The sequence below is a fragment of the Oncorhynchus keta genome, chromosome 9 (assembly GCF_023373465.1).
Source record: "Oncorhynchus keta strain PuntledgeMale-10-30-2019 chromosome 9, Oket_V2, whole genome shotgun sequence".
NCBI lineage: Eukaryota > Metazoa > Chordata > Actinopteri > Salmoniformes > Salmonidae > Oncorhynchus > Oncorhynchus keta.
The window spans coordinates 9086356-9098804 of NC_068429.1; the positions used below are offsets into that span (position 1 = coordinate 9086356).

At 45.3% G+C, this 12449-nt stretch overlaps 1 protein-coding gene across 1 annotated transcript in view; it reads right to left on the bottom strand.

The window, feature by feature from the left end:
• LOC118373458 (fibrillin-2) overlaps window positions 1–12449 on the bottom strand; it is a 299186-nt gene that overhangs the window by 260687 nt on the left and 26050 nt on the right. Inside the window, exon 5 of the mRNA XM_052526019.1 lies at window positions 10562–10657. Coding sequence (XP_052381979.1) covers window positions 10562–10657 — 96 coding nt within the window. The remainder of the gene's footprint in view (window positions 1–10561; window positions 10658–12449) is intronic.

The window sequence follows — 12449 nt, forward strand, 5'->3', positions numbered from 1 at the left end:
ACGCCAATATTGATGAGCTATTTTGCTCGACTGTTTTGCTTATCTACAGCAGGTTTTGATGTTAAGTTGCTAGCAAAGAACTAGTCTCGTTCATGGTGTATATAGCAAGTAAATAGGAGGCTCGTTTAAGGTAATTGAGGGTCAAGTTAAGCTATTTATAAAGGATTTGCTTTTACGGCAGGGTTTGGCTGCACCTCGACTCTAGGTCATTTGCTCAGTAGAAATGTTAAATCTAGATTCTTTAAGCCCAGTGTGTAAATGTACATTGACAATGACCACACACACACAAACACCAATGAGACTATAAACACAGACGCAAACAACAGGTTTTTTTTCTCCAGTGACACCCAGGAACAGTTGTGACTATACAACATGGAGTGATCTCATCAAACAAGCTTGGTCTAAGATAAACAGATAATTTTGGCCTCTTGTTTTTGAGTTTGAGGACAAATTCAAATCAGAAGGATTAAAGGAGCAATCTGGCATTCAGACAACAACTAAATGGATTCCCGCGTGGTGCATCGCAGTGCTTGAGACGTCACTACAGACCTGGGTTCAATCCCGGGCTGTGTCACAGCTGACTGGGAGACCCATGAGGCGGTGCACAATTGGCTCAGCATTGTCTGGATTGGGGGAGGTTTCGGCTGGCCGGGATGATCTTGTCCCATCGAGCTCTAGTGGCAGGCCAGGCGCATGCTCGCTGGGTTAAGCGCACAGTGCGACTTGGAAGGAAGCATAGCTCTCTCCTGAGTCCATACGGGAGTTGCAGCGATGGGACAAGACTGTAACTACCAATTGGTGAAAAAAGGTGGTAAAATATAAAACTCAGCAAAAAAAGAAATGTCTTCTCACTGTCAACTGTGTTTATTTTCAGGAAACTGTATGTGTAAATATTTGTATGAACATAACAAGATTCAACAACTGAGACATAAACTGAACAAGTTCCACAGACATGTGACTAACAGAAAATGAATAATGTGTCCCTGAACAAAGGGGGGGTCAAAATCAAAAGTAACAGTCAGTATCTGGTGTGGCCACCAGCTGCATTAAGTACTGCAGTGCATCTCCTCATGGACTGCACCAGATTTGCCCGTTCTTGCTGTGAGATGTTACCCCACTCTTCCACCGCTCCAGAGCACAGGCCTCGGTGTAATGCTCATTCCTTTGACGATAAACACGAATCCGACCATCACCCCTGGTGAGACAAAACCGCGACTTGTCAGTGAAGAGCACTTTTTGTCCAGTCCTGTCTGGTCCAGAGACGGTGTGTTTGTGCCCATAGGCGAGGTTGTTGTTTGTGCCTTACAACAGGCCTACAAGTCCTCAGTCCAGCCTCTCTCAGCCTAATGAGGACAGTCTGAGCACTGATGGAGGGATTGTGCGTTTCTGGTGTAACTCGGGCAGTTGTTGTTGCCATCCTGTACCTGTCCCGCAGGTGTGATGTTCGGATGTACCGATCCTGTGCAGGTGTTGTTACATGTAGTCTGCCACTGCGAGGATGATCACCTGTCCGTCCTGTCTCCCTGTAGTGCTGTCTTCGGCGTCTCACAGTACGGACATTGCAATTTATTGCCCTGGCCACATCTGCAGTCCTTATGCCTCTTTACATCATGTCTAAGGCACGTTCATGCAGATGAGCAGGGACCCTGGGCATCTTTATTTTGAACTTTTTCAGAGTCAGTAGAAAGTTCTCTTTTAGTGTCCTAAGTTTACATAACTGTGACCTTAGTGTTAGTGTCTTAACGACAGTTCCACAGGTGCATGTACATTAATTGTTTATGGTTCATTGAACAAGCATGGGGAACTGTTTTAAACCCTTTACAATGAAGATCTGTGAAGTTATTTGGATTTTTATGAATTATCTTTGAAAGACAGGGTCCATGAAAAAAGGGCCGTTTCTTTTTTTTGCTGAGTTTATATATATATATATAATAGTGGATACCCCATAACTTTTTTGAAAACAGCTGAGGGATGAGGCTGGAGAAATGTAACCACTCTCAAATTCATAGACAGAGCTGTGGATACATCCTTGAGATGAAAAGGATAGTTTTATCCATGTTTTGAGGCTTTGCGGCGTTTGTTTACAATTACATAGTTTACAAACACCGGAGTAAAACAAAGCTTATATTGTAGGTTCTGATGGGGTTCGACTGTTGAACTAAGCTCAATGGGGAATTAATAAGATATATTCTTCAAAATCAACGGGTATACTGCACGGTAGCACCGACAGTCTCTACGAAATGAGGTAAATACCAATAAATGCTTGAAATATGATGTAAACAAACAAGTTTAAAAGCTACTGGCTTTCTAATGCAAATACATCACTGCTCCCGAGTGGCGCAGCGGTCTTGCATCTCAGCGCAAGAGGCGTCACTACAATCCCTGGTTCGACTCCAGACTGTATCACGTCCGGCTGTGATTGGGAGTCCCATAGGGCGGCGCACAATTGGCCCAGCGTCGTCCGGGGTAGGCCATCATTGTAAATAAGAACTTGTTCTTATGAACTAAATACAAATCTTAGAATGAGATGAAATTAGTGAAATATTCTTTGATTTGTTTTGTTGAAATGTTGGTAATGAGTATCAGCATGAATGTGCTGAACTACAGTGTATGTGCGATTCATAAACACTAGTCCATACAGGAATAATCTTAACCCCATTTTTTAAAAACTAGGCAAATCAGTTAAGAACAAATTCTTAATTACAATGACAGTCTACCGGGGTACAGTGGGGTAACTGCCTTGTTCAGGTGCAAAACGACAGATTTGTACCTTGTCAGGTCAGGGATTCAATCCAGCAACCTTTCAGCTACAGGCCCAACACTCTAAACACTAAACTACCTGCCCCATGTGGGATTAATTAACATACAGGACTAACCTTAACCCTATCATCAACAGGAGTCCATACAGGACTAACCCCTAGTGGGAATCATCAACAGGAGTCCATACAGGACTAACCTTAACCCCATCATCAACAGGAGTCCATACAGGACTAATCCTAACCCTATCATCAACAGGAGTCCATACAGGACTAACCTTAACCCTATCATCAACAGGAGTCCATACAGGACTAACCCCTAGTGGGATTCATCAACAGGAGTCCATACAGGACTAACCCCATCATCAACAGGAGTCCATACGGGACTAACCCTATCATAATATATAATAATAATATATGCCATTTAGCAGACGCTTTTATCCAAAGCGACTTACAGTCATGTGTGCATACATTCTACGTATGGGTGGTCCAGGGAATCAAACCCACTACCCTGGCGTTACAAGCGCCATGCTCTACCAACTGTGCCAGGAGTCCAGAATCAACAGGAGTCCATACGGGACTAAACCCATGTGGGATTCATCAACAGGAGTCCATACAGAACTAACCCTATCATCAACAGGAGTCCATACGGGACTAACCCCATCATCAACAGGAGTCCATACAGAACTAACCCCATGTGGGATTCATCAACAGGAGTCCATACAGGACTAACCTTAACCCTATCATCAACAGGAGTCCATACAGGACTAACCCCTAGTGGGATTCATCAACAGGAGTCCATACAGGACTAACCCCATCATCAACAGGAGTCCATACGGGACTAACCCTATCATCAACAGGAGTCCATACAGAACTAACCCCATCATCAACAGGAGTCCATACAGAACTAACCCTATCATCAACAGGAGTCCATACAGGACTAACCCCATCATCAACAGGAGTCCATACAGAACTAACCCCATGTGGGATTCATCAACAGGAGTCCATACAGAACTAACCCCATCATCAACAGGAGTCCATACAGAACTAACCCCATGTGGGATTCATCAACAGGAGTCCATACAGGACTAACCCCATGTGGAATTCATCAACAGGAGTCCATACAGGACTAACCCTATCATCAACAGGAGTCCATACAGGACTAACCCCATGTGGAATTCATCAACAGGAGTCCATACAGGACTAACCCCATGTGGTATTCATCAACAGGAGTCCATACAGGACTAACCCTATCATCAACAGGAGTCCATACAGGACTAACCCCATGTGGAATTCATCAACAGGAGTCCATACAGGACTAACCCCATCATCCTACCATGCCTTTCTAAGGTCTTCGAAAGCCAAGTCAACAAACAGATTACCGACCATTTCGAATCTCACCATACCTTCTCTGCTATGCAATCTGGTTTCAGAGCTGGTCATGGGTGCACCTCAGCCACGCTCAAGGTCCTAAATGATATCTTAACCGCCATCGATAAGAAACATTACTGTGCAGCCGTATTCATTGATCTGGCCAAGGCTTTCGACTCTGTCAATCACCACATCCTCATCGGCAGACTCGACAGCCTTGGTTTCTCAAATGATTGCCTCGCCTGGTTCACCAACTACTTCTCTGATAGAGTTCAGTGTGTCAAATCGGAGGGTCTGCTGTCCGGACCTCTGGCAGTCTCTATGGGGGTGCCACAGGGTTCAATTCTTGGACCGACTCTCTTCTCTGTATACATCAATGATGTCGCTCTTGCTGCTGGTGAGTCTCTGTCTGATCCACCTCTATGCAGACGACACCATTCTGTATACTTCTGGCCCTTCTTTGGACACTGTGTTAACAACCCTCCAGGCAAGCTTCAATGCCATACAACTCTCCTTCCGTGGCCTCCAATTGCTCTTAAATACAAGTAAAACTAAATGCATGCTCTTCAGCCGATCGCTACCTGCACCTACCCGCCTGTCCAACATCACTACTCTGGACGGCTCTGACTTAGAATACGTGGACAACTACAAATACTTAGGTGTCTGGTTAGACTGTAAACTCTCCTTCCAGACCCATATCAAACATCTCCAATCCAAAGTTAAATCTAGAATTGGCTTCCTATTTCGCAACAAAGCATCCTTCACTCATGCTGCCACACATACCCTTGAAAAACTGACCATTCTACCAATCCTCGACTTCGGCGATGTCATTTACAAAATAGCCTCCAATACCCTACTCAACAAATTGGATGCAGTCTATCACAGTGCAATCCGTTTTGTCACCAAAGCCCCATATACTACCCACCATTGCGACCTGTACGCTCTCGTTGGCTGGCCCTCGCTTCATACTCATCGCCAAACCCACTGGCTCCATGTCATCTACAAGACCCTGCTAGGTAAAGTCCCCCCTTATCTCAGCTCGCTGGTCACCATAGCATCTCCCACCTGAAGCACACGCTCCAGCAGGTATATCTCTCAAGTCACCCCCAAAACCAATTCTTTCTTTGGCCACCTCTCCTTCCAGTTCTCTGCTGCCAATGACTGGAACGAACTACCAAAATCTCTGAAACTGGAAACACTTATCTCCCTCACTAGCTTTAAGCACCAACTGTCAGAGCAGCTCACAGATTACTGCACCTGTACATAGCCCACCTATAATTTAGCCCAAACAACTACCTCTTTCCCTACTGTATTTTATTTATTTATTTATTTTGCTCCTTTGCACCCCATTATTTTTATTTCTACTTTGCACATTCTTCCATTGCAAATCTACCATTCCAGTGTTTTACTTGCTGTATTGTATTTACTTTGCCACCATGGCCTTTTTTTTGCCTTTACCTCCCTTATCTCTCCTCATTTGCTCACATCGTATATAGACTTGTTTATACTGTATTATTGACTGTATGTTTGTTTTACTCCATGTGTAACTCTGTGTCATTGTATGTGTCGAACTGCTTTGCTTTACCTTGGCCAGGTCGCAATTGTAAATGAGAACTTGTTCTCAACTTGCCTACCTGGTTAAATAGAGGTGAAAAAAAAAGTTTTAAAATCAACAGGAGTCCATACAGGACTAACCCCATCATCAACAGGAGTTCATACAGGACTAACCCTATCAACAACAGGAGTCCATACAGGACTAACCCTATCATCAACAGGAGTCCATACAGGACTAACCCCATGTGGGAATCATCAACAGGAGTCCATACAGGACTAACCCTAACCCTATCATCAACAGGAGTCCATACAGGACTAACCCTATCATCAACAGGAGTCCATACAGAACGAACCCTATCATCAACAGCAGTCCATACAGGACTAACCCCATCATCAACAGGAGTCCATACAGGACTAACCCTGTCATCAACAGGAGTCCATACAGGACTAACCTTAACCCTATCATCAACAGGAGTCCATACAGAACTAACCCTATCATCAACAGCAGTCCATACAGGACTAACCCCTAGTGTGATTCATCAACAGGAGTCCATACAGGACTAACCCTATCATCAACAGGAGTTCATACGGGACTAACCCCTAGTGGGATTCATCAACAGGAGTCCATACAGGACTAACCCTATCATCAACAGGAGTCCATACAGAACTAACCCTATCATCAACAGGAGCCCATACAGGACTAACCCCTAGTGTGATTCATCAACAGGAGTCCATACAGGACTAACCCTATCATCAACAGGAGTCCATACAGAACTAACCCTATCATCAACAGGAGTCCATACAGAACTAACCCCATCATCAACAGGAGTCCATACAGAACTAACCCCATCATCAACAGGAGTCCATACAGGACTAACCCTATCATCAACAGGAGTCCATACAGAACTAACCCTATCATCAACAGCAGTCCATACAGGACTAACCCCTAGTGGGATTCATCAACAGGAGTCCATACGGGACTAACCTTAACCCTATCATCAACAGGAGTCCATACAGGACTAACCCTATCAACAACAGGAGTCCATACAGAACTAACCCCATCATCAACAGGGGTCCATACAGAACTAACCCCATCATCAACAGGAGTCCATACAGGACTAACCCCATCATCAACAGGAGTCCATACAGGACTAACCCCATCATCAACAGGAGTCCATACAGGACTAACCCCATCATCAACAGGAGTCCATACAGGACTAACCCCATCATCAACAGGAGTCCATACAGGACTAACCCCATCATCAACAGGAGTCCATACAGAACTAACCCCATCATCAACAGGAGTCCATACAGTAACCCTATCATCAACAGGAGATAACTAACCCCATCATTGACAGGAGTCCATACGGGACTAACCCCATCATTGACAGGAGTCCATACAGGACTAACCCCTAGTGGGATTCATCAACAGGAGTCCATACAGGACTAACCCTATCATCAACAGGAGTCCATACAGAACTAACCCTATCATCAACAGGAGTCCATACAGGACTAACCCCATCATCAACAGGAGTCCATACAGAACTAACCCCATCATCAACAGGAGTCCATACAGGACTAACCCTATCATCAACTGGAGTCCATACAGGACTAACCCCATCATCAACAGGAGTCCATACAGAACTAACCCTATCATCAACAGGAGTCCATACAGAACTAACCCTATCATCAACAGGAGTCCATACAAAACTAACCCCATCATCAACAGGAGTCCATACAGGACTAACCCCTATTGGGATTCATCAACAGGAGTCCATACGGGACTAACCTTAACCCTATCATCAACAGGAGTCCATACAGGACTAACCCTATCAACAACAGGAGTCCATACAGAACTAACCCTATCATCAACAGGGGTCCATACAGAACTAACCCCATCATCAACAGGAGTCCATACACGACTAACCCCATCATCAACAGGAGTCCATACAGGACTAACCCTACCATCAACAGAAGTCCATACAGGACTAACCCCATCATCAACAGGAGTCCATACAGGACTAACCCCATCATCAACAGGAGTCCATACAGGACTAACCCTATCATCAACAGGAGTCCATACAGGACTAACCCCATCATCAACAGGAGTCCATACGGGACTAACCCCTAGTGGGATTCATCAACAGGAGTCCATACAGGACTAACCCTATCATCAACAGGAGTCCATACAGAACTAACCCTATCATCAACAGGAGTCCATACGGGGCTAACCCCTAGTGGGATTCATCAACAGGAGTCCATACAGAACTAACCCTATCATCGACAGGAGTCCATACAGAACTAACCCCATCATCAACAGGAGTCCATACAGAACTAACCCCATCATCAACAGGAGTCCATACAGGACTAACCCTATCATCAACTGGAGTCCATACAGGACTAACCCCATCATCAACAGGAGTCCATACAGAACTCACCCCATCATCAACAGGAGTCCATATAGAACTAACCCCATCATCAACAGGAGTCCATACAGAACTAAGACCACCATCAACGGGAGTCCATACGGGACTAACCCTATCATCAACAGGAGTCCATACAGGGCTAACTCAATCATCAACAGGAGTCCATACAGAACTAACCCCATCATCAACAGGAGTCCATACGGAACCCCCTATTGGGATTCATCAACAGGAGTCCATACGGGACTAACCTTAACCCTATCATCAACAGGAGTCCATACAGGACTAACCCTATCAACAACAGGAGTCCATACAGAACTAACCCCATCATCAACAGGGGTCCATACAGAACTAACCCCATCATCAACAGGAGTCCATACAGGACTAACCCCATCATCAACAGGAGTCCATACAGGACTAACTCCATCATCAACAAGAGTCCATACAGGACTAACCCTAACCCTATCATCAACAGGAGTCCATACAGGACTAACCCTACCATCAACAGAAGTCCATACAGGACTAACCCCATCATCAACAGGAGTCCATACAGGACTAACCCCATCATCAACATGAGTCCATACAGGACTAACCCCATCATCAACAGGAGTCCATACAGAACTAACCCCATCATGAACAGGAGTCCATACAGGACTAACCCTATCATCAACAGGAGTCCATACAGGACTAACCCCATCATCAACAGGAGTCCATACAGGACTAACCCCATCATCAACAGGAGTCCATACAGAACTAACCCCATCATCAACAGGAGTGTTGGAGTGTTGACTGTATACAGACACAGACTTAAACCCCATTCCTTGACTCCTCTTGATGAAAGGGACTGAAGACAGACACAGACTTAAACCCCATTCCTTGACTCCTCGTGATGAAAGGGACTGTAGACAGGCAGAGGTCCAGGTTCAGCCATTCAACACCTGTCTGCCTGTTCAAAGTGTCTAGTTGAGACCAACCTGGGACCCTAAATCAGCCAGTCAATCTGTCCCTGTGTTTAGTGGGTTAGTTTGTTTTAGTTAGTTAGGATCTTGTGCCACGTGTGGCTTTTAACACTATTTGACTCTATTTACTAGACACACTCTACTACAAACTAGCGCTCCATGACACACACACACACACACGCACGCACACACGCACGCACACACACACACACGCACGCACACGCACACACGCACGCACGCACGCACACGCACACCACACACCACACACCACACACACATATAGCCCTAATGTGTTTCCCAGAGACACACTACCAGAGAGGTGGTATAAATAACCCTGGGATGTGAGGCCCACTGCTGAGTCAATGACAGACCCTGTGAATCATCCTCTGCCGTGGCTACACCTTTCTCCATGACATCCAGCCTAGGTACAGATCTAGGATCAGGTTCCCCTCCCCCACCCCACATAGCCTGGTTCCTCTCTAGGTTTCCTTCCTAGGTTTTGGCCTTTCTAGGGAGTTTTTCCTAGCCACTGTGCTTCTACACCTGCATTGCTTGCTGTTTTGGGGTTTTAGGCTGGGTTTCTGTACAGCACTTTGAGATATCAGCTGATGTAAGAAGGGCTATGTAAATACATTTGATTTGATTTGATTAGTGGGGGAAATGCAAAACTAACCCTAGATTAGTGTGTGTGTGTGTGGGGGGCAACTTCACACAGCACCACAGCACCAGTAAGGTTTGAGAGGTTACTGCCAAAACGGTTAGACCAGAACAAAGGTGGGAAAAAGAAGAGCCAGAAGTCCAGAAGAGGTAAAAGGTGGGTCAATGTGGGGTAATGACATGTCTGGTAACATCTCACCTTATTCATATAAACATTCATGACCGGGAGGGAAAAGGTCATTCCCATGTGCAAACAGGTACAGACTCAAAAAGTGATTTTTTTTTTAACCCTGTGCTGCAGTACAGGTTTCTGCTTGTGTAACGTGGTCACTAGAAGACACTAAATATCTATCGTGGGGAAGTGACCTCGCTTCTTAGTGTCTGTGTCCTGTTGCCACTTCTCTTATGTGGAGGTTGAAGATAACGGACTAATGGCGTGCTTGCATTCATGAAAAAACATGAAATAATGAGAGAGAGAGAGAGAGAGAGAGAGAGAGAGAGAGAGAGAGAGAGAGAGAGAGAGAGAGAGAGAGAGAGGACACTTTAAAAAAAGTACTATCTAGAATCTACGTAAAAGCTGTCCTCATTTGAGAACCCTTTAAATAACCCCTTTTTGGTTCCAGGTAGAACATGGAACCCAAAAGGGTTCTACCTGAAACCAAAACTGATTTTTTCCTGGAACCGAAAAGGGTTCTCCAATGGGGACAGCCCTAGAACCCTTTCGGTAGAAGTGACACTTGCCAGGCGACAACCTCTCTCCTCCACCCCCCCCCCCAAAAAAAAATATGAAAAAAATAAAATAAGTGAGTTACCAAGAGTTTCCATAGGCTTGGGCTCTTACCTCTCTCACACTGGGGCCCAGTGAACCCGTAGACACAGGCGCACCGGTTGGGTCCAATGCAGCGCCCGCCGTTTTGGCACTTACTGTCACAGACGGCTGAAACAGAGACACACACACACATCTAGCTCTTACTATCACAGACGGCTGAAACAGAGACACACACATCTAGCTCTTACTATCACAGACGGCTGAAACAGAGACACACACATCTAGCTCTTACTGTCACAGACGGCTGAAACAGAGACACACACACACACATCTAGCTCTTACTATCACAGACGGCTGAAACAGAGACACACACACACATCTAGCTCTTACTATCACAGACGGCTGAAACAGAGACACACACACACATCTAGCTCTTACTATCACAGACGGCTGAAACAGAGACACACACACACATCTAGCTCTTACTATCACAGACGGCTGAAACAGAGACACACACACACATCTAGCACTTACTATCACAGACGGCTGAAACAGAGACACACACACACACACAGTTTCAGTTAGTCACACACACATATGTATGCACACGCACACGCACACACACACACACACACACACACACACACACACACACACACACACACACACACACACACACACACATCTAGCTCTTAATATCGCAGACGGGCTGAAACAGACACACACACACACATGCCCAACTGCACATCTGAGGGCCTTATTTTTCCATGGTCTTTGTGAAGCCATGATTACAGAAGTGGGTCAAATTCCCCTGGTCTCTCTATTTTCCCTTTGTAACAGATGCCAGGTTATTTATGTTGGCACTTTGAGAAATGGGGTTTTGGGGGAGGTGTGTCTTCCTAATTGTCTATTGCCAGTGAAGGTTAATCAGTGTAGAGGCTAGAATCCTCATTAGATTCAATGGAATTCTTCAAAAAAAAATATCCAAATCTCAGTTAGCCAGAAGACTTAAGCAAGAAAGACTTGAGCCAGCCAAGGTGTAGAGAGAGGACTTCAAGCTGTCAAACTGCTTGCGACATATTTCCTCTGCTTCCTTAGTTTACGCCACGACTGTGTGAGTTGTTTTAACAGAAACCAGGCAACGACACCCCCCATCTACCCAAACTCGCTGTGTGCGGTGCCAAGGGGGCCTCCGCTTTGAAGACGAAAGTCAAACATTAGCCCAAACATTCTGAGAGTTTTCTCCCCCCACCCTCTCAACACTTTCTAGAAGTCTCCCAGCAGAGCTAGGCTAGGTCAACCTCTGCCAAGTCCTATCTACTACTATCTACCTCTATCCCTCTCTCTACCTCTAGCTAGGCTAGGTCAACATGCAACCCTCTGCCAAGTCCTATCTACCTCTATCCCTCTCTCTACCTCTAGCTAGGCTAGGTCAACATGCAACCCTCTGCCAAGTCCTATCTACCTCTATCTACCTCTATCCCTCTCTCTACCTCTAGCTAGGCGAGGTCAACATGCAACCCTCTGCCAAGTCCTATCTACTACTATCTACCTCTATTCCTCTATCCCTTACCTCTAATTACCTCTATCTTTCTATCTACCTCTATCCATCTAGCTATCTGTCTACCTCTATCTACCTCTATCCCTCTATACTGTACCTCTATCACTCTATACCTCTACCTACCTCTATCCCTCTATACCTCTATCTACCTCTATACCTCTATACCGTACCTCTATCTACCTCTATCACTCTATACCTCTACCTACCTCTATCCCTCTATCTACCTCTATACCTCTATCTACCTCTATCCGACTATCCCTCTATCTACCTCTATACCTCTATACCTTACCTCTCTTTACCTCTATCCCTTTACCTATCTCTATCTACCTCAATCCCTCTATCTACCTCTATCCCTTACCTCTATTTACCTCTATCTACCTCTATCCCTTACCTCTATCT